At 36.4% G+C, this 22,204-nt stretch overlaps 4 protein-coding genes and 1 long non-coding RNA gene across 6 annotated transcripts; 2 read left to right on the top strand and 3 right to left on the bottom strand.

Moving 5' to 3' along the window:
- The first annotated feature begins 106 nt into the window (after positions 1-106).
- On the top strand, positions 107-7,138 carry LOC114531628. Its single transcript, XR_003687857.1, has 4 exons — positions 107-212; positions 360-405; positions 6,079-6,134; positions 7,051-7,138. It is a non-coding gene; the product is annotated as an uncharacterized LOC114531628 (long non-coding RNA).
- On the bottom strand, positions 710-8,612 carry LOC114531617 (adhesion G-protein coupled receptor D1-like). The gene is made up of 18 exons (XM_028553233.1): positions 8,431-8,612; positions 6,968-7,231; positions 6,514-6,587; positions 6,055-6,111; positions 5,831-5,930; positions 5,198-5,329; positions 4,893-4,965; positions 4,504-4,624; positions 4,364-4,416; positions 4,137-4,260; positions 3,865-3,968; positions 3,606-3,708; positions 3,294-3,444; positions 2,990-3,056; positions 2,850-2,916; positions 2,470-2,555; positions 2,219-2,387; positions 710-1,843 (listed from the first exon to the last, which is right to left on the bottom strand). Exons 1-18 carry the CDS (start codon positions 8,486-8,488, stop codon positions 1,601-1,603), a joined length of 2,046 nt encoding a protein of 681 aa, XP_028409034.1. The 5' UTR covers positions 8,489-8,612; the 3' UTR covers positions 710-1,600.
- On the top strand, positions 7,171-14,985 carry LOC114531621 (D-threo-3-hydroxyaspartate dehydratase-like). 2 transcript variants are annotated; one of them, XM_028553238.1, is made up of 9 exons: positions 7,171-7,255; positions 10,821-10,913; positions 11,327-11,610; positions 11,966-12,146; positions 12,229-12,356; positions 12,554-12,743; positions 13,091-13,196; positions 13,422-13,544; positions 14,715-14,985. In XM_028553238.1, exons 1-8 carry the CDS (start codon positions 7,224-7,226, stop codon positions 13,509-13,511), a joined length of 1,104 nt encoding a protein of 367 aa, XP_028409039.1. In that variant the 5' UTR covers positions 7,171-7,223; the 3' UTR covers positions 13,512-13,544; positions 14,715-14,985. The 2 variants fall into 2 exon arrangements, with proteins under 2 accessions (XP_028409039.1, XP_028409038.1); XM_028553237.1 differs by lacking the exon at positions 7,171-7,255 and having other exon boundaries at positions 10,588-10,913.
- LOC114531626 (Golgi SNAP receptor complex member 2-like) lies at positions 13,743-16,036 on the bottom strand. Its single transcript, XM_028553242.1, has 7 exons — positions 15,873-16,036; positions 15,293-15,357; positions 14,995-15,103; positions 14,690-14,768; positions 14,562-14,615; positions 14,160-14,387; positions 13,743-14,053 (listed from the first exon to the last, which is right to left on the bottom strand). The coding sequence occupies exons 1-7, from the start codon at positions 15,908-15,910 to the stop codon at positions 13,979-13,981; spliced, it is 648 nt and encodes a 215-aa protein (XP_028409043.1). The 5' UTR covers positions 15,911-16,036; the 3' UTR covers positions 13,743-13,978.
- Positions 16,037-16,165: 129 nt separating this feature from the next.
- LOC114531624 (carboxy-terminal domain RNA polymerase II polypeptide A small phosphatase 1-like) lies at positions 16,166-20,902 on the bottom strand. Its single transcript, XM_028553240.1, has 8 exons — positions 20,608-20,902; positions 20,080-20,255; positions 18,124-18,219; positions 17,794-17,850; positions 17,615-17,707; positions 17,412-17,510; positions 17,192-17,278; positions 16,166-17,047 (listed from the first exon to the last, which is right to left on the bottom strand). The coding sequence occupies exons 1-8, from the start codon at positions 20,690-20,692 to the stop codon at positions 16,883-16,885; spliced, it is 858 nt and encodes a 285-aa protein (XP_028409041.1). The 5' UTR covers positions 20,693-20,902; the 3' UTR covers positions 16,166-16,882.
- Between the last annotated feature and the right edge of the window lie 1,302 nt (positions 20,903-22,204).

Below are 22,204 nucleotides of genomic sequence, written 5' to 3'. Positions count from 1 at the left end.
CGTTCTTGTCGATGCGCAAAATGACGTAAAAATTAGCATATTCTGCAGGTCCATTTTCGCGGGCTTCTTCAAAGTTCAAACCGCTCAGTTTGTAATGTACAAAATGGTGAATGGCAAAGGCTCGATCATTGATGGCAAGGTGGCAGTTTGCAACGAATTTTTACCATGTTTTTGCAAAGTATATCAATCTTTTGTGGTTTTGATAGTCAGAGGTAAAGACAATAATTTGTTCACGGATACATGGGATTCTCTGAGTTTAAAGTATAACGATTAAATCTGCTTGAAACTTGAGCTTTATTTCATGTGTTTGAATGTTTCTTGGCAAGAAATTGCAACACCTATTATTGTCGTTTTTTTAGGTTCGCAGAGGGAAGGAAATGGCTATTTCCGGATTAAATTCTTGAGGTAAATCTCTATAAATATTAATCAATATATGTTTGCTTTATATCTTTGTTTAGCCGTGTATATCATGCTGGGCAATATTTCCGTTTAATAAATCCGTGTGTATTTTCTCTTGCTATTATTACAACAGTACAAGTTGAATTTCATTACATTATTGTTAACAGGACACAAAGGTTTTTATATATCAGTTTAGGTAATTTGTTTAAGTTCCTAAATTTGATTTAAATAAATTTCACAAATACAGGTAGAAAGAATTGAAGTGAATTATAAATGGAAGTAAAGAGAATGAGCTGCAATGCTGCATATTTCCAACTTTTAATAAAAAATTACATGTTTAATTGCTTATCTACAAGATATGTTATAAGGAGACCTTGATATAGTGCAAAAACAAAAATATTTCAAACAAGTATATATTACATGAACCTCATGAATCAACTAACTTATAAAAGTTTGCAAAATACAGTACTGTATAACACTTCTTAAATGCAATGGCATCCAATTTCTTGCCACATTCACTTCACTGGTTGTTACGTCGATACCTAGCTTATTTGAGAGTTAATCTGGGCCAATCATGACAGTGCAATACATGTGCTATACATGTTGGTGTGTCCCTATTTGGAACTAAACAGAATATGACTCTTAAACTTGAATGTCAGTCTGCTGTACTCAACATTATTGTGAAGTATGAACGGATCCAACCAGATGCAAATCTAACTAAGCTATGCCTTATAACAACCTCGAAATATCAAAACAACATTGTAAAAACATCCAGTCCTAATCAATTATCCACAAATGAACCTGAAGCTTTAACTACACATCAATCTTTCCTCACAATCACTTCCTTCAAAAACATAACAAAGTACACACAAAAAATACACAACAGTTGTCTCAAAAACCAGCAGCGGTTAATCAACCACATGATGGTAATATGCTTCCCCGCAGCTTCCTATATTCTAAAATTATTACAAGGTACAAGGTCATTTACACAACAACTTATCATTTTGGTTTTCGTTTTTCGTGGTAAACAAGTTGTGAGAGGCAACCCTGTCCAGGATTGAATGAATCTTGGATTATGGTATGTTGGAAATCTAAAATTTCATGGAGTGAATATCAACAAGCCACAAGCCTAGGTTTTGGTTTAAAAAGCTGATTTAGTCAACAACATGTGGGACTTTACGTGTGTACACTCGCCTGGTTCTTACGGCACCAGATGATTTTGGGTTTGTGGTGTTGTAGCAAGGGTGTTCTCAGTGAGCTGCACATCATCACAAGTTTCTCCGTTCTCCTTCACGGACCGGGCGCTGGAGTGTCTGCTGGTGTCTTTGTTGGAGTACTCGCTGTTCTTGCTTGGAATCTTTTGCAGTGGCGGTTTGTTCGAGCCCGTTGAGAGTGTTCCTCCTCGTATGTGAATTTGTCGATTCTGAAAGATGATCTTACGAACCTAGGGTAGATTATAGAAACAAAATATTATGAGTTTGGGTACGAGTCCAATAGTACTGCAAAACTAATGACCGAAATTCCTACTGGTGGACGTTTCCTTTCTTCGACACCAAAATGGCAAATCTAGTAATATTTTTATTATCTTTTCATCAATTCTCATCTTCTTTCCCAGTAAACCTTAACTTGGGTGACGTGTTTCACAGAATCTAGTTCCAACCGTATTCAAATGCCAATGAACCTTCACTTAACCCACGCACAAGCAGGATTGAAAATAGGGTTATATCTTTTAAACTTTCGAGTCAACTTTCATGCAACTTTTTTTCTCCTTTCTTTGTGCTTGCGTAGTTGCGTTCATCTCTCTCACGGCCATTCTTACCTCCTGGTTCAAAGCACAGTGGAAGATGAAAATGAGTAATCCCTGAGATGAATTCAGGATTACGAAGAGATACATAGCAGCCACTGCGTCTGATGAAAACCCGAATATTCCAAACAACCAAGTGAGGCCAAATATCGGTAGCAGCACAAATAGAGCGCGTAGCGACGTTCTAGAAGGAGATAGTTTGAAGTTCAACTCTCAGTTCAACTGTTCAGACAGTTGGACATGGAAACTAACGTGTCTAATCTTACCTCACTTTATAAGACATTTCTTTCGTGGTAACCGTTCGAAGATGAAGACGTTTGCGCAAAGTGATCACTGTGACGATGATGTTAATCTGGCAGTGGAATCGAAGAAAATGAGTGAACGAATTTATACCAATATTGATTGGAGCTTGCATTATAATTACTGATGGAATAGGAATTTTGATCCCTCCCCCGGCTTGAATAGCGTCTTTATTCCTCCCCTATCTCTCCACTTTTAGAGCACTGGTATAGAGGGTTAAGTAAATCTACAATTGGACCCTTCTCTTCCATTTCCGTTTAACTGGCAATTGCTTGCTACCATAGACAAGAAACTGTCTGATATCTTCACCCAAGATAACCGAGATTTTTATGGTTTATTCTCTCACCATAATGATCAGCAGAACTGGTGCGATAAATGCCCAACGGATTCTATAATCTGGCGACAACCAGCACCTGAAGATGATGATAATCATTGATTACATCACAAGTGTCTGGAGAATCACGAAGACCGAGTTTTTATACTTACGTGTCTTCGTCGGTGTAATGATCCTTGCGTGAAAAATATGTTATCAACACGATCAGAATGGGTAAACCTTAGAAAAGATAGCAGTTTTGAATTATACCACAATTATCCCTAGGGATGAAATAGTGTCAAGATTCGCATTAAGATTATATTGGATTTAGATTGAAAACGGATCAACTGGTTCCGATTGTGATCAGGATGCAACAAAGCTAAGAATAAAGATTCTGATTGCATTGGAGATTTGGATCGAGATTAAAGTTAAGATTAAGATATGTATTAAAGATACGATTAAGATTAGGATTGTTACCCCATCCAATTGCGTGACAGGAAATCAAGTTCATAGAAGATGAAAAAATTGACACAACTTTCTTGTAAATTTGGATTCCTTCCACCAGCATCCACGTAAACACACAGAGGCAAAAGTAATGTAAACATATCGATACCGCTAAACAAAGACCCTGAAAAATAGTTATTTGAAACTAGTAAACATACTTCACTCCTTCTGGGTCCACACAATTTAACTTCAGGCGGATATGCAACAGAAAACGTCATGGAATGTCATGCTTTTAGGAGTTAAAAAGAGGACCGACGCTTGACCTGCATTAGCTGTAAATGGTACCTTGTTATTCCGGCCTTTGACGGAAAATAATAGGAAGATCTGAGCCATTGCAATAGCGAAACACAAATTCAGGTGAATATGGAAATTGGTGCTTCGGTATAATCTGAAATGACAGCAAACAGACGATTACTTTTCATTGTTTCCAATTTCCGTTGGAAGAAACCATGGATAACTTGAGTTCCCCAGTCCTGCGATAGAGCCTGTAGAACTGGAAGTTATACGGTGCAATGTCGTTGTGTTATACTTCAAGAAAACTTACCCGAAAAAGATGTAAATTGATACGGTAACAAAGATGGCAATTAGCGACAATGAACAACCAATGTTGGTTAAAATGGTCAATGCACGTCTGTGGCGATTATCCACCTAAAATAGAACCGTTCGCTGCAGATGTGGTATAGATGTTAAATTGAACCATCCATGATTACACTGAACAGCCCTCTCAGCTCCTTCATCCCACACTCCTGATGGCAATTACGAGCTAGATTGCTTCGTGTATCGTGCATGGCCTCAAGAAATATTTCCACATCTTACCTCGACTTTGCGGTACTGCATCAATATGGCAAAATTGGTCAAATGTGTACAGTTGCATTGTGTGTGCGTCTTATTTGAGGACATCACATTGCATCCTTCTGTCGACCATAGACCTGATTCATTGCTAGTAAAATGATTGGAGATCACATTAAGAAAATATAAACTTTACACCATTCAAGCATTTAACCTTAACACTTTAAACTTTACACCATTCAACCAACACTAACTTTTCGCCATGTTTCCAGAATGCACAAATGGGTGTTGCTTCACTTGACATTTCCTAAAGTAGAAAAAAGTGCAGTAAATATGCTGTATATATTCTACTTATATTGTGCTTCGATAGTTCCCAATGTGGTATTCTGCTTACCTTATGATGCTGTAACGTAATCTGGACAGTTCTGTTTGTATTTACGCCAAATCTGATCTGTGGATTCACTTGACACGAAAGAACTTTTGATACGATTTCTTGATGAAGATCAGAACGATACCTGGTGAAAGTAATGGCGGACTTCAGCATCTCATTCAATTTCCTCCCTCCAATTCATCTCTCGATTCCCCATTAACTGTGTTCAGTCTAACCATGCAGTATCATATTAACCTTAATCAACTAATCTCTCTAATCCGCTAATCCAGCTATTCGCTAATCCAGCTAATCCTATTCCGTATTGCTGACCTTTGGTCGTAAATGGTCGTAAATCTTGAACTTCTTTTTCTTACCTTCTACTAATAGAAAAGTTGACAAAAAAAACGACTTACATTTCATCACTCTTGTTCAGCGACGTTGTGAGCTTCTCGTGCAGATTACTGTAGACATATCCACCAATGTTTGCTGTTGATTGAAAGGGATAGACAGGGTATTATTCATGCAGAACAAAGCTGTGATTACACTCAGCGACCCCTTGCACTCTAAAGCTAGTTTGGTATAGATGGTTTAGGCTGTCGTATAGTTAGGTTTCTTCGTTGTGCCCAGAGGTGCGTGTCAAGCACCTGCCCTGGACGTGTCACAGACCGAAAAATGAAACTGGACACACTATTCTGGACTGTACTTTTTCTCTCCTTACTTTTGTCCGTGTCTTTGGTTGTCGGCACAGTGAAACTGTCTGTTGAAGATTGCTTCGAGAATGCTGCATCTTCATAATCAGGGAACACTAAAGACTCCTTGTCTTTTGTATCTTCTTGGCTGACTGAGAAAACTAGAAGGAAACACAAAGTTTTGAATATGGTCTCCTATACACTAACTCTAACCGGGAATAGGGAAGCCATAAATGCTAAATATTACTACCTGTACTGGCTCACCACTTTAAATACTATCAAATGCAATACTATCACTTTAGATTTATGTCCTTGTAAAGGAGTTTAGCTTAACCTCGAGTTGAAATATGCATGTCAATATAAGTATGTTTTTATAATATTTTATATTGTTTTTATATTTATGCCAAAATTTGGGTTGGGGTTTAACGAGCTTTGGAATTACGCCCCAGATGTTTAAACTTGAAGTATTTGCTATCTGGACAACGCTACATTAGGACTCGATTTAACAGGTGTTGTCCTTTGGTGTATGTGAACGAGTGTATAGTTATAAAAGCTCAGGGGTAGAAATACCCCTTACATTGGCATCCATAACTTATCCACTCGTTCACATCTATTAAACGAGGAAAATCACGTCTAAAATCCGCACCAAAGGTGTGACTTACCCATAACTTCAGATATCGCAGATTTATCCTTGCTTGAATTCATTCCCAAATCCAATAATCCTTCCGTCGCGGAGAGAAACGTATCGGCGACCTTCGGATCCTGTGGTCAAGAATAACAAAACTGGATCATGATAATGGAGCTTTTAAATGTTAAAACTGGCTCAAGTGAAAACTATTAATAGCATGGAATTTAAACAGTGGCAAAGGCAGTAACTCAATCTTACTTTTTTCCATTCTGAACTTGACAGATTCAGTAATTTGCTGGATTGGGAAACGAAAATCTAAAATGAATGTTAAAACAGAAGTAAGTATACAAACAATTACTCATCAGGACTTTCAAGTTGCGTTTTTAACTATGCGATTTGTCCGGTACGATTCGTCATCTTGACGTATGTATTCGAATAAAACTGTGTAAAGATGTCACATTTTAAACTTTGTTATAAACTGATGGACAGAAAAAGTGGCGCCAGCAATCGTTTTCATACGTCAGGATAAGAATCGTCTTTCAGGATCTGAGGTGCTTACCAATTACTTTGGGGAATCGGAAATTGCGGTTGGAAAGGCAAATGGTACTAAGGAATTAATATCAGAAGGTTCCGATTTTCCAAGGTAAATGCATGGTAAGAACCCGAGAACATTTGACAAACGTTTGAATCGAATGATGTTAAGTCAACCTTACATACATTAAGATCAACGTCATCAATACTGTTGGCATCTGAAATGATGTCACTTAATATCCCTGCCAACTGAGCGTTATCTGAACAAAAAATGAAAGTATTGAGATCAGTAGAACCTGGAAACCATCGGCTAAGAAAGGTAATAATCCTGTTCAGTAAATCCTAATACACGAATCCTTTAAGTTTAGGTTAAGATTGGGGTTAAATTTAGTATATCAGGGTTAATGCTAATCAACCATAAGACAATCCTAAACCTTGCATCAGCTCAAGGGATGAATTCGTGTATTAAGGATATACTGAACAGATTTATTACCGCCTATAGCTTCCAAGCCACGTGGATTTTGATAGGTCTATCCAGAGTAATATTGTGAGACCAGCTCGTGCTTCAAATCAAATTCGACCCCGAATCTAATGACAGAGCTATCCAGTATAAAATGTTTACATATATAGTTCAGGTTACCTGTATGCACGCGATATACGTCATTGGCCCAAGGTCCTCCAAGCCCGTTCCGACATTTATCCGACACTCCATATTTCTTATAGGTACTGGCAGCGTCAGGGCCTGACCAACACTCGACACCGTTCTGGATCCCAAACACCGTGTAGCCTCGAAACGCAGCCTCTTGCTTACAGCTTTTTAACAAGTCGCTTCTATCCCGTGGCAACGCCACAGGCATCGCACGAGTACTGGTGTCCTTAAAGCATCCTAGATATTCATGTCGAACTGGAAGAGATTAGAAACTTCGTGGTGAGTTAAGTTGTTTTTTCACTTCTCGAAGGCGTGGATGTTATCAAAGTGGGCTGAGGAACGAGGTTGTGTTGAATCGTAAACAAGCCATATAGAAAGTCATTTCGGATTAGGCTAAGGTACATTTCATGTTCATGGAAATTCACGGTGATTCCCAATGAAGCAATTGTATTCAATATATTCGAGCACCTCAACTCGAATGTTATATCTCAAACTGCATGATAGTATGCATTTCCGGCAAGATAACCCCCCCTTGTATTGTGGACGCCTGTAGTGATTTCACCATTATCTACGGGAGGGGCTTCATCCTGAGATTGGGGTAGTACAGTCATTTAGCGAATTACCAAATTCCGCTACAAAATCCGGGCAGTCGGCCAATTACTAGTAGCAGATACTACCAGCGGAGAGGCGCGCTTTTCGTTCACAGCTCGAACAACATTGATTTCAACGTTTCATGTTTTATCAGACATTTTCTACTGGCTACCGAGGACACGCTGCCGTTGTGTTGCCAAACGCACCATTTCTTTTTAATACAAGATCGAGCCGCGGAAAACATTTCATACAAAAAGTGTTTAATGCCAAATTTTCCCTAATGCTTTTTCACTTAAAGTCGCTTTTTATACGCTAGTTTAGTATTTGGCGATACTTTCATTACTAAGCTTTGTATATATAAAAAATAGTTCAGAAAGGTGTCGCCGGAACATATACTTGGGAGGATTTTCCTTGAAACAAAAGAAGTGCTTTTGATCTGTTTTCATGTTCTCATGTGGTGCGGTTTTTTACCACGGCTGGATGAAGATCCGCTAATTTCAATGTTTAGGTCTTAATAAGCCAGAATTTTGCATTCTCATCGTAAATAGGATGTGTAAATGCTTAGTAAGTTCTTATTGTTTCATGAAATTGTTTTCCTTGCTGTAAAATCTTTGCCAGGCTGCGCCGAAGGCAGGCTATCATTGGTAATCAATCACGATTGCCTAGTGCTTGATTTTTGGCCAAAAAGTGAGACAAATTTCCTTTGAACAGTTTTTTGTTTATTTGATACAATCAAAGGTAAATTGAACGATTTGTTTTTTTTTAAATCTGTAAATCATCATGCTAGTTGGAAAAGAAGGTGACGGAATAAGTGCTATGCAAGCATGCATCAAAATGCATGGCAACAAATATTGAAAACATACCTCTTCCTTGGACGAATCCCAGAAGAAGAATCGCCACTGAAAAACGTAAAATGTCCATTGGAACTTCGAAAGTTTCCTATCTTTCAGTCATTTCGCGTCAAGTAGAGTCCTTGTGAAAGAGATTACATTGTAGTGCAAGAGGGGACCCTTCATCGCATTTACCCAAGTACAATTAGTCCAGTCGTCGGCCCAATATTAAATATTTATACTGATAGGGGAACGCCAAGGTAATTGTCTCCTAGGCAATATCCAAACAACGTGAACGATTTTTGTCAAAACATCGAATTTATACGCAATTAGCTAAAATAACCGTGATTGGAAGCAAAATATTCGAGCTATTTTGAGGCCTTGATTATTGTGAGTAAGCTAATCGGATCTGATAAAGTAATATGGAATTGTTCAATATTGGCTGTTTGTTTTAAAAATATGAATGCAAAACAGGTATTTTGCAAAACAATACTTGTACAGGTGAAATCAGTACAGATAACGGTCACACATCTGATGCGATGTCTCGATATGTACGTCAACACATTTGCTTAAGAATTAAAACTGTATCAATTATAATCAAAGGTCTTTGCAATTTGTGTATTTCTTCAAAAGTAGTGAATAGACTTTGGATTGTTGAATCTTCTTTTGTCCAAAAGATTTTAGCTTTCATTCGATACATGTTTGCACGGAATTACTTTGTGTGCGGTGCAAAAACTTGTAATCTAATTGATCGGGAAAATATCGAATTATTTTCGTCTCTGAATGACATTGCAACATTTAAATATGTAAATATTTCAATCAAAAAAAAAATGAAGACATGAATACATACACTAGTAATACATACATACACTACAACATTTGTTATCGGTACTGATATCAAAGCGGTGTGTACTACTCTCTATTTGATATCAGGTATTAGAGACTTCAACTCTGGTTTAGAAAAAGAGTATAATTACATTGATCATTTACGCCCGTAAAATAAAAACTGTCAGCATTGGAGAGGGACAGCAGGAGGGTGTGTGTTTGTATCGTAGTGGGAACGGGGGCAACTTCCCTGCAATGACAAACGTTGTTTTGACCTCCTGGGACAACTTTTACTAGAGGTTTGAGGGTAAACAAACCTAGTGTATACCACATACAGTCTGAAATATTGATAACTGCTTATTTGCATCTATTTTTTGTGTGAAATTTGTAGCCTGATTAAATATGTTTTCAGCATGTACTTGGCGCAAGAAAAATTGGGATAATTACGACGCATTTAATAAATGCATGAATTTGCATCAGAGTAAGCTTTTAATAACAACATGGTAATATGATACAAAACACAATATACTTGTGGTACAAAACACAATACACGGTGATAGATTATTGCATGCTTGTCTAGACTTGTTAACTTGGAAATTTTGCTTTGTAGAAGTTCAGTAAAAAAGATGACTCGTATAAGAAAGTGTGCTTGCTTTCAAAGCAGACTAAAAGTTAGTAATAGTGCATAAGACTCGGATGTATCACTATGTATGAAATGTATTGTGATAATTGCTACTCCGGGTAAGCTGAAAAATTAGCTTGACCACGGTGGGAAATTAAACATTGAAGATATCCAACCGAAAATAACCTGCATGCGGCTCTATCGTAAAGCAACCAATGTTTACTAATAATCAAAACCATAATATTTTTTTAAAGTTATTTTCACCCGACGTACGCATTTAGGCGTGCGGCAAATTGTGAAAAAAGGCCAGTGATTTCTTAACCCCAAGTAGTGCTCTAACTGAAATCTTTTCATAAACATCTCGGTGGACATGACTTAAATCTGACGTTAGTTGGGTGGGGATGATGTGCTCGAGAGCTGGAGTGGGTTTTATCGCCAGCCCGTGAGTTCAAACCATTAAGGACAGAACGCTCTAAAACCAAATCTAGAATTAAACGACTTTTCACAATTCAGCGAACGATAACTCGATCTCGAAATTAACCAGAGCACGATACGATAGCTGGAACTAAACTACAGCTCCTAGTGGTCTTAATTAAAATAGTATAGCGGCTCTGACTGCTCTATGGCTACATAGCTGCCACGTATTAGGACCCCCCGCCGGCCCCTGGATTAGGGGTGAAAAAACATTCTCAACATTCAAGTACACATCAATACCATAGCCCTCCACAGGGGGGGATGCGGCAACCCCCACGAACTGGGGGAGTAATACGGTTAATACCATCGATAGCTGCATGAGCTATAACCTGTCAATTCTCATAGATATAACATACATTACGTCTATATCGTAGGCTAAGCAGCTTTTCGTCTTCTACAAAATCTATAAACTTGAAAACAAGTACACATAACATATTACAAATATGAGTTCCATTGGAAAGAAGCTTGACGAACTATCGACTCCATCGTTTCTAATTCATAGTGACACGGTGAAGAGAAATTGTGTTCGTATGAAAGAATTATGTGACGCTTTGGGTGTAAACCTGAGACCTCATATGAAGACACACAAGACTGTGTAAGTTATTTCTGGAAAATATACGAGCTTTGATATCATGTTTAACTTTGGTAAAGCTTGAGGAAGAGTCCTTAAAATGTTTTTGTGACCAGGAATCCTAACAAATTATTTGACCAGTAACCCGTGATATTATAAAGTGTCCCGTGACCTGCATGGAGTATCATGTGAGACAATTTTAAAGGTTAAACACAATAAACAGGCTGTTTCAGGACTTTCAGCTAGACACAAAAACTCTTCGTGGTCTAAATGTTTTAGGCAACTTCCAGCAACCAATTTAAGATAATTTAGAGCCACTTGGTTAATTATTATATTGGTTAATTAGTTAATTATTATACATTAACCATTGGTTAATTATTATATATAACCATGCAAATGTGAACCTCATTCAATAATTGTTACATATTTCTTCCTAGTGAGGCGGGGCTACTGATGACAAGCAATTCTCGAAGAAGAATTGTTGTTTCTACACTGGCCGAAGCATGGTTCTTTTTTGAAAATGGTTTTGATGACATCACTTATGCATACCCATTAAGTTCCGATAAGTTACCAAGATGTGCTGAGCTGTTAAACAAACTGGAGTTGTTTCACATAACTGTTGATAATATGAAAATTATTGACGCCCTTGGGGACTATGTTTTGCCAAATCCAAGCAAGAAATGGTCGGTATTACTCATGGTTGATTGTGGGAATAAAAGAGGTAAATATTGTAACACTCTCTAATTATATTCTGCCCAGCTCTATTTCATTTCAACTTTATTTACCCCAATTTTATCTACCCTCTCACTCTATTTACCCCTACCTTATTTACCCTGATTCTTATTTACCCTGATTCTTATTTACCTCTCTATTCCTGCTTCTTAATATTCTTCATTTACTTTTGTCTCCATTTCCTTCTTTAACTATGCAAACATGCACCTAAATCTTTTTCCATTTCCACATAATTCCACTTCATTCTATTCATCTTTTTTCCGAATCACCCACACATCTTATTTCTCTTTCTGTTTCAACTTTACATATTATTTAATTAACCAGCAAACAACTTGCCTTTTTAGATGGTGTACCATACAACAGTGATGAAGCTTTGAAAATGGTGGAAAAGATTTCATCACTAACTAATGCTGAATTTTCTGGTATCTACACCCATTACGGTGCTTCATACCAATGCCGTGGTGCTGATGAAATAAAAAGTGTCTCATCTGTAGCATGGGGAAAACTCATTGATTTTGCAAAAAGGTAGTTCAGAATGGTGTGTTGTATATTGCTATAGAACTAGAGCAAGCTGACAATAACATGAAAACCTTGTATTTCTTTCTAGGATCAGAGAAAAAGGAATAGAATGTAAGGATGTTGGAATTGGTGCCACACCGACGTGTTCTCAACCTCCTGAACAGAAACACATTGAAGGCATCACAGAGTTTCACCCAGGAAACTACGTCTTTAATGGTATGCAAGCATATGGCACATTGTCTTTCCTTTAAGTTACAATAATTATGTGGGGATCACAGTGATTCAACTCAAAATGATGAGAGTTGTTACTGTATATATGTTTTCAATGCCAATTATGTGAGAATAAGGTGCTAGCTCCATAGTGTTTTCAGTATTTCGTCTATGCTTAAAATTACAATCCATTAACTGTTTAGATGTGTCTCAAGTCAATATCGGATCATGCAAAGAGACTGACATTGCTGGAAAGGTGTTGACAAGAGTTATCTCCCATTATCCAGACACTGGGCATATGTTGATTGACTGTGGGTGGCTGGCATTAACTTTGGATAGTCTTGGTAAACTGCCCACAGGATATTGTGTCTTTGAGGGAGAACCTAACCTTAAGTAAGTAAAAAGAAAGTAATTTAAAATTGACTCTATCTGCTGTGTATATCACTAGAAGACCAGTAACCATTGCAGATATATTTGATGGGACTGTATTACTATGGTGCACAAACTGGGAAATTTCTGTGCCAATTTTAGATTTTGCATGCATGTCATAAGAAAACAATTATCATAGGTCTTTCTACTGTATGTTTGACCATCCATCGCTTTTGGAAAAATTGACTATGGATATAAATAGTTGCAGTACGTGGAGTTAGGGTTGAGAAAATAGAGTGTAGTGTGTGGTTGAAAATATGTACCTTAAAATGCCAATATTTAGAGTATAATAGTACAAAATTATTTTTCAGGCTGCTAACAATGACACAAGAACTTGGTAAAGTTGTTGCTCTTGATGGTAAACTTGATTTTTCGAAGTATCCAATTGGTTCTACTCTAAAGATCCTGCCTAACCATGTATGTGAGTTGTATACATGAAATATAACAGCATATTATGTATGCATTAATTCATAGACTGTCCTTAAACTGCTCATTAAATAAACTGCTTATAGCAATGCTTATATAAACTTTATCTTGATCCCTTTTGTGATTCATGCAGTAAATGTAGTAATCTGAACTTTGTCACATTGTCCTTTGAATTTTACATGGGGATTGACCATATTAAACTTTTTTTTTCATAAGGCATGTGCAACTGCAGCAATGCATCCTGTGTATTATGTCCATGATGGTGAGAGAGTGACAGATGAATGGAGACCAGTCAGAGGATGGTAGTTGCATCAAGTGGATTTTCAAGAAATATTTCAGGCATGTTGATTAATTTCAATTTGGTTTAATATTGATTCATGGGGGTTAAATAAGACAGCTGAAGCCTGAAAGTACCAATTACTTTTTAACAAAAAGTAATTATGGTGACTGTTTCCTTGAATTGATCCTCACAATGTTGTGAGGACAATTGAAAGGATATAATTTGATTGAAATGAATGCGCAAATCAGCTAATCATAGAAATTACCAATGCGTGCAAATTTTAAAAATCTGGTTTGAGATATGTATAATAGAATTTTGAAATCCAGAGAGGCAAATTCACTCAGAATAACAGATTGCATTTTTATAAATTTACTAAAATATTAATTACACTATATTTTCACCGTTAGCAAACTTAACTTTGTACTCTGCATTTATATGAAATAACTAATTATTGTAATTAAAATCTCTGCTTCAACCCATATAGATCATAAAGTTATGTGAGATATTTCACTACCAGGAACATGATTATACATGTGATTACAATTCCACCAAATACTATCCATTTGTCCTATGAAGGGAAAATTGGGAATTAGTATGCATATTAGGGACTTCTGCTTTGTAACAAACATAAGAATTTTATGTGTTTAATTTTATATTTATAAATTAAGACATACCTGGGTACCTCTCTTGTCAATCAGCCTTATCAATGTATTAGAAAGACCAAGCGTGCTTGCAACATCAAGAATTCTCTTGTGTACTCCTTTTAATGTCACTCTTTGCTCTTTGAGATTTGTGAGAATACTTGATCCGCTTCCCAAGAGATCATCAACCCCTTGTGATGCATTGTGTAGACTGGAGTTGTGTTGTAGAGCATGGTCAATCATTATAGATGTATCTCCATTCTATAAAAGATCATCCCTGGTGATTTGCCTATCGAAAAGTAATTTCTTATCCTACTCTGATGTAGCTGACGATTGATTTTAAGACATGTGTGAAGATGCAAAGGATTGGATTATCTTGCGTAGATCAAAAAGTAGTCTATAATGCAAAAGGTCTCTTGCAACTGAGTAACATACATTTGCTGTAAATTTTCTTTGTAATAATTCCTCTCTTTCCTGGTCTTCCCTTCTCTAAGAAAAACATTAATAGAATAAATAAATAAACTAGAATAGAACTATAATCCCAATGTCTCCTGGCCTCTTACCTGTAACATTTGTTTCTGTCTGTAGTTTCTTAACGCAGCCCCCAAATGGCGCTGGTCATAAATGAGTTGGTCAACCTTCCTAGGAAACACAGTTTACCAGGTGTTCATTGGTGACGGTTTATTGCTACATGTATACTAATGCGTCAGTATAATGTGCAACATTGAACTGTTGTTAGAGTCAATGGATATTTGTGATTTATGATTGCCATGGCATAGAACATTTGTAGAAAAAAAAAATAAATAACTTAGTAAATTTAATCTAAGAACTAAGAGCTTTTTACACTGCTTTCCTGCACAATACTTACAATTTAGAATTTTGCCTTTTGTGTGTTGGTTCTTTATTTGCTAAAATGCTCAATCTCTCGCAGTTGGATGCAATGGTTTGTAAATTTGATTCAATGCGGTTTTCAAGATCTAAATAAGGTATATACGTAGACCTATAATGGCAAACATCTTTTTTTTTCCAAATGCATTCACAAACAATAGATATTAGTTGCATCTACTGACAGACCTAGGTATTGCTTTAATGTAGTTCATTCAGCACATGGGGAAGTAAGATGTCTTAAAACTGGGTATCATTAATATGAACTGTAAAAAACAAACCATTGGCATCCTCGCCCCTGCTTGTAGCCAATTTGTTGAGAAGCCCCTGGATTTCCAATGTTAATCTAAATATAGCAAAGAAGTCTTGGGACGTGTGAGCAACTATTAAGTTAATGCTATCGTGTCCAAGTACAGTAATACGGTGATGCCATTTATTAAGTAGGAAACACATTTAAGTTGCGCAAAAGCTGATATTGATTTTGTAAATTAGATTTTAGTATTGCATCTCCAGGTTATTATTGGTAAGATCAATGATTTTTCATCTCCTTAATTAATATCTGTAACATGTTTTTAATAAGCAAACATTGAATATTCAAGTATGTTAGAGCTTTTTATATTCAGCACTTCCGCGCCTAGGCTAACGATCAAATCTAATTTGTAAACATATTGGATAGGTTGTCTTTATCCAGACCCTGTATTTCTTTACAGAAAACATGAATACAAACACCCACGCACACTTAAAAATAGATTATACATTTGTAAAGAAATATTATGCGAAGGAAGTTTTATAGATTCGAGTCACTCGACAGACGACAATAACTTCTATTTGAACAATAAGTCTTTAAGGTAGCCATCCTACTTGTTAGTTTGTTTGTACAGTGTCTCCATTTCTGCCATCTTCGATGGTGTTTGTGCTTCTTGTTAAAAGGAATTACGACATATCACTTGGAAATTAAAACTCTTCACTCCTTTTCGCCGCCATATTGTATTCATACACGTCGTCACCATCAATATTCGAAATAAAGAGATACTCCACGTTGACATTTATCGGGAATTGTCGGAATAAACGTGCTGCACGCAAAATTCGGAAACGACAACACGAACACGTATAAGTGATTCAGTGTATCACACAAATAAATCAGATCTAGAAAGTGCATCTGTTATATTTTATTTTAAAAGTAAAGTTATTTGAAAACATCTTAATTCCAATGAAAGTACATTTAAAATTAAAATATTTTATGAATATATACAAAAATGTGTCAGAAATTATTCACTGTACCACAGTGTGGCACCATTACAATGTGGACTAAAAATGTCTGTACAAAAATACTCTGTGAAAATCATATATAGAAATATTACTTTGTACACTACATATAATAACATTTGTTTTGATGCTGATCCATGTTGACCTTGCGAAAAATAACAAAAAGAACTGACATTGGATTGTGGCATGTATTGTTATTTATGAAAGAAAATATTTTTTCATCCAAAGTCACAACTAAAATTTCAACATGTCAGTTCTTCATGTATTTTTCGTGGTTTGTGGTTCAATTTCTCAGTGTTGAAATACAGTGTCATTTCAAAAAATTTGATGTGTACACAAGTACAAAAATATAAGTTTTATATAGAAATGATTACACCTATTAAAACTGTAAAATTTTGGTCTATATGAATTGATACCACTGCTGCACTTTATGCTTCACTTTCTTTGGTTTTGAATAGGGTGATTTTGTTAAAATAGTTCAAAGCAATAACCAATTGATTCACGAATACCAGATTCATGGATCGACTCATAGATCCATGCCAGATAATTTGCAAGATATTTGCAGCTGTAGTATTTCGAGTGTGTTGGTTCATCAATTATATCACCTACGATCCATTTAAATAATATTGCCCCGTGTTATATGGTGAGTTATGATTAAGATATTTCAGTTGTTCTCGAACATCATCAACATTACTTATAGTTTCAAGGACCGGTACTAGCTCCAGTAATTCGGTATCATTATAGTCATCAAACCAAGATACAACAGGAATCTAGAGAAAAATATTTCAAATTGAAATGAGAACATTTAACTGACATGCTTTCGGCACAAGCAGAAGTACAAGTTTATTTGTATCTACAACAATTAGGTTCATTTCAGCAAACATAACTAGATAACTACATGTATTAATACTTACAGCATTTTCAGGATGAAAACTATACGATGCAGGCGAGTTGTCAATAATGACAACATTGTTTAGATCTCTTCCCAGTTTGCTAAGATCCTAAAATACAAAAGGTTGTATTGATAATCTATACTTATCTTTCGTATAAGTTTAGAATTTGTGGTTGCATGTTATATGCAAAACTCAATGTAGTGTGTATGATTATTGCATGTAGAAAACATATTTGGCAAACCTTGACATAATTTCCACGGTGAAATACACAGGAATCTCGAAATAGCCTACATACAAATGTCCCATGTTTATCCAAAAGATCAGCAACAGGGTCTGCATACTGGAAGAGAGGAATACTTTTTTTTCAGAATAATGCGTGACTGGTGGGATAATATTGTATTACCAAATACTGTATAGTGCCCATTGTTTCAAACATGCATTTACCTTTGCTAAGCTTGCTGTGAATAAAATACATTCAAACATTTCTCCTATCTTCCTTAAAAATTCATCTACATGTGGCCTTTTTAAAACGTAAACCTGCAAAGAAAGAGACATGATGAAACTTGCTTGGAATGAACAAAATGCAATCATAAACTTTAACATTATAGTCAGTGCATACAAACCTGATGGACTGTGCCATCTATTTCTACAGGAACGATAAAATCTGCATTGCTGACAGGCTAAAATAAATGAAAACAATTTAGACCTCATGCACAGCATATATCATTTGCCTGGCCACTTAAAGGGTGATAATTGTAAGTGGTACAAGAGCTTTGAGAAAATAATAGTTTGCTAAACACATTAGCTTGCAATTCCCCCAGGCAATTTTGTTAGCCAGGGTCAGTTGAATGGAAATTTTTCAGGATTTTTAAAGCCAAATGACTCAACATTAAGATGGTCATTGCTCAAGAATCAGCCAAAATGTGCATGCCAAAGATTTAGTATCAAAATACCTTGAATGAGCTGTGTACAAGCGTTTCATCCAAATCAACAACAACGCATTTCTTGTGTATATGGTCTTCTCTTGGACTAGGCAAGAGGTGGTTTCCCTAGGAAATCCATGTAAATACATCACTGTATTTGTATATCCTATTTTCTGACTTGTATTGGCTGTACGAAGTTCTGACAATTGAGCTATGCACAAAGCCACAAACATCTTCGTAGCAACTTACAAGTAGGATAGCAGACAATCATAAAGCCTGTTTATAGCATTAAAATGTTTGTATGAGTTTGATAAATTATTATCAGGGAAAGCTTTACAATTGCTGGCACAAATAATATGGGTAGCTGTAAAGGTTTAGGTTTTGTCTGTACTGTGACAAAAATCTAAATCAGGACTCTAAGCAGGAATCAATTCATGTGATGGGGAATGTTTAATCGTTTTTACTTTTGTGCCAAACTTTCTTTTTGAACAAAGCCAAACTTTGTTAGGTAACAATCCTGTGCATCAATGAAATGCAATGTAAACTGTAATTCACATGTGTTTATATTATCCTAAAGGACTTCAAAAACTGTAGCCATATTCAATGCTTATTTCAGCCAAGCACACACTTCTTTGTGTGTGAATGGAAATATTAAAATATTTTTGGTATTTTTTATAATTGCAACATGTCTAAAATCATTCTAAGCTGGAATAGGTTGTGGGAGCACGTGTCTCAAAATCTTAATTATATTTTGGTATGCAATTTGCACAATCTTCCCGAATGATTTCTTTCCGAATTGCTAGCGCTTGCCAGCCCATACAGGGTAATATTGAAAAATTTTTCCAGCTAAATATCTTCGTAAAAACCACGACAATCGTTTCTTGAAAGAACACATAGGCACTTTATAGCATATACCTTCCAAAATCATTAATCAAATCAAAATTGAAATAATTTTATTTCATTTTATGTAAGAACATAACGCAGTGCCTCAGTTTGTATTGATAGGAGAATAGCCATATTTTGTTATAATTTGCTAGTACTTGTGAAGATTATGACAGGATTTTAGAATATAGATGGCAATTGTAAACAATTTTCGAAAGAGGAGGTTTGTTACGCTCTATAAAGATTTCAAACCGCGCTATAAATGCATTCCAAAGACAGAGGCAACAAATATTATTTAGATATCAATGTTGTTCCAGACGGTGGATAAATTCACATTTAAAATCTCTTTTAATATATATATTAACGAGGGATCGTTTCTGCACAATTCCAAACACAGAACTTTTATTTATGCGAGCAAGCGATGGGGTAAATTTAGGCCCGATTTTGAAATATCGTCTTAGAATGTTAACAATGCCGTAAAGACTTTAATCGCTTCCATTAGAAAGAAAACAGCCACTCAGAATAGGGTTGGTATTTATAATAAAAATCTGATATTTTACACCGTGTTCTCATCGCTGCCGCCTAGTAATCGAACTAAGATTTACGACCCAGAACAATCAATTCTATTTTCGTTTAAATTAATCGAACAGTTTCAATAGTTCGAGAGTGCATATGTTATGAAATTGACAACTCCGAATATTTCAATCAAAATTCCTTGTCCAGATTGATTGAATTCGCGCGATTTATTATGGTTTTAATTCAACAATAGTAATCCAAGACTATTTACTGTAGCCTAAGGATTATTTCGGAACTATGTTGCTTCAGGGGTAGCAACAAATTGTCTTATTCTTGACAATTTTTTTCGTGAGAAAGGCGCCTCGGTTGCATACACACACAGGCCGCACACTTGGCGCGAACCATAATATACAATACTTGATCGCATCGTTTCAGCGTTTTTCCAGCAGGTCATGCAAAAGCTTGTGGCCTCGGGTACAAAATTAAATGAACAAGACACTGTAAACATGCACCTGGTAATATAAATCATTAAATTCGAGCCGAGATGTAAATTGTAAAATATATACCGAAGTAATTTTGGCATCTCACCTTGTTTTCTTTCTCTTCGGGTATTGGCATTGCGGGCTGGCTCTCATGGTTTGCGAGCGCAGAGCCGTTGCTTTTTACATCCTGGTTGAAGTTGTGGCTTCTGCTGCCGAAGCAGCAAAAAAGCGAGGAGATGAAACCACGGCGACGTCTTTTCTTTGTACTAGACTTCCGCGACACTTGAGAAACGAGAATTATAAATCAGTACACGCACTGTGCGTAGAAGAGATAAATGCCAACATATCAGACAGGGAAAGATAGACATTTACGCGCATGATATATAGTCTGAAACCTGGCGAATTATACGATATATGAACAGGATATCACAGTATATAAACACCGATAGATACGCTTTTATTAATCAGTGACATTTTCAACTTGATCTTTGTGTATATATGTGAACGCCGACTATCAACAAAACAATATAAAATTCAAATTCTCATCAGAGAATCGCTACATTTGCCAAGTTTATTCCCATGGGTATTTGAATACATCCAATCGCAGGTTTTCTATGATTTAGTTTAAGCTTACCTTCAACGTGGTCAGTTCGATGCGTATTTATATTTAATGACTCGTCGTCCCGACTGACTTGAGTAATAATAGAAGTGCTGTCCATTCCACAGCAAACGCGAAATTTCGATCGTATGTTATCCCCTCATGTGGCTAAAGACATAGATTGTCTACTTCAGATTCGATGTAACTCGGAATCGGTTAATTTGTTGCAGATTTTTGCGCTTTTCTACGCCGGATTGCCGCCAATAAGAGTGCTTTTACGTCCGAACGTAGGGGACATGGTAGCAAGCGAGAAGAATGCTTTGATTGACAGTTTGTTTGTGTTGCCCGCCCTCTCATTGGTCCAGCGAGATTGACCAGATTTCGAACAATCGCAGTGCAGTTCACCTTCGAAAACACTCCCCCAGCCAGCAAATTTTGCCAAACATAACGTTCTAGTCACAAACCTTCATGGTATTGCTAAATTCCCTAATCTGGCAAGTTTACCTTTTAATCGCAAAATTCTAAGGTTATACGATTATTCTATCCTGTAATTATCCACTTGTTTGCAAAACATTGGGGGAAATTAGAACATCTGAAAAGTTCGAAATTCTAACCCACCTTTGCAAAAAGATCCCTAGTTTTCTGACACGAGGTTTGTAGACGTTCTGAAAATCTGAAGAAACTGCGATTTCAGCAAACGTTTATCAATATTGACTTTGGCGAATGTTTCTTGATCTTCACTGAAGATGTCTCAGTCGAAAGAGACTGACTTTTCCTCCGGATTAAATCTGTTTATTTTAACTTTGCTTGTACGGCTTTTCTTTAGGCTTTGTGCTGTTCTGCCTGGACATAATTTTCTTTTAAAGATTATGATTCCCGTCGGTGATAAATAAATCCCTCAAAGCCGGCACGATATAATATTACTGCAAACGTCTGAGATTTCTAATATAACCGTCAATATAATATAAGTAGATAGAAGCGATGCATTGTTTCTGAAACATTTATATATACGAAACCTTGAAAACAATTTTAGGAATACTTCAGCGGTCATTTAATTGGTCTTAGGTCGCATTTTTCCGAGAAAGCAGATATAAATGTTTGGGTTTCATACTTTTTATAAAATATTGGCCTGAAGATTGCTTCCTATTTCTCTTTCGATGGCAAAGCTTTTTCCCGCTAAGTAAACGTATATTTCAGTGCTATATTCTTATATTCCCATTTCGTAATTTTTCTAACGGTTGCAGTATTTGTATGGTCATAGAGAGACGATAATCACAGTTTCGCTTGACGAGGGATCTCGCGGTACTCTGTCGGAGATCAGACCTAGAAGTTATGAGGTCTAACTTTCCGGATGGCTTTAAAAGCGCAAATACTATATAAATGTAGTATTTTGAGCTTTTTTGTCTGTTTGGATTATCACTATGACCATGGATAGTTAAAAGACTTTATTATCCATGATATGATTATCCATGATCCGTGATTTTATTATCCAATGCTATGACATCACCATTACGTGCCATGACGAAGCCCACCGGAGGAGCCATTTGATGACAATCATAGATGAAGTACTTGCGCCGCTCGTTCTATTTCTTCATCAGTGACGTCATTTGTTACAAGTTATTGTCACGTGACC

Source organism: Dendronephthya gigantea, unplaced genomic scaffold, assembly GCF_004324835.1.
Source record: "Dendronephthya gigantea isolate DGI-Jeju-01 unplaced genomic scaffold, DenGig_1.0 000073F, whole genome shotgun sequence".
Classification (NCBI taxonomy): Eukaryota; Metazoa; Cnidaria; class Anthozoa; order Malacalcyonacea; family Nephtheidae; genus Dendronephthya; species Dendronephthya gigantea.
This window is presented reverse-complemented; position numbering and strand designations above follow the sequence as displayed.

Coding starts and splice junctions, on each gene's coding strand:
- LOC114531626 (XM_028553242.1), bottom strand. CDS start 15,910: ATGGCAGAAATGGAGACACTGTACAAACAAACTAACAA. Junction 15,358..15,872: donor CTGTACAAACAAACTAACAA/GTAGGATGGCTA, acceptor TGCTATATTTAG/ATTAACATTGGAAATCCAGG. Junction 15,104..15,292: donor CAGGGGCGAGGATGCCAATG/GTTTGTTTTTTA, acceptor TACCTTATTTAG/ATCTTGAAAACCGCATTGAA.
- LOC114531621 (XM_028553237.1), top strand. CDS start 10,762: ATGAGTTCCATTGGAAAGAAGCTTGACGAACTATCGACTCCATCGTTT. Junction 12,147..12,228: donor CTCATTGATTTTGCAAAAAG/GTAGTTCAGAAT, acceptor ATTTCTTTCTAG/GATCAGAGAAAAAGGAATAG. Junction 12,744..13,090: donor GAGGGAGAACCTAACCTTAA/GTAAGTAAAAAG, acceptor ATTATTTTTCAG/GCTGCTAACAATGACACAAG.
- LOC114531617 (XM_028553233.1), bottom strand. CDS start 8,488: ATGGACATTTTACGTTTTTCAGTGGCGATTCTTCTTCTGGGATTCGTC. Junction 5,931..6,054: donor CAAGTTCAGAATGGAAAAAA/GTAAGATTGAGT, acceptor TCTTGACCACAG/GATCCGAAGGTCGCCGATAC. Junction 3,445..3,605: donor TCAAAGGCCGGAATAACAAG/GTACCATTTACA, acceptor ACTATTTTTCAG/GGTCTTTGTTTAGCGGTATC.
- LOC114531624 (XM_028553240.1), bottom strand. CDS start 20,692: ATGGACAGCACTTCTATTATTACTCAAGTCAGTCGGGACGACGAGTCA. Junction 17,708..17,793: donor TAGATGGCACAGTCCATCAG/GTTTGTATGCAC, acceptor CTTTCTTTGCAG/GTTTACGTTTTAAAAAGGCC. Junction 17,048..17,191: donor GTTTTCATCCTGAAAATGCT/GTAAGTATTAAT, acceptor ATTTTTCTCTAG/ATTCCTGTTGTATCTTGGTT.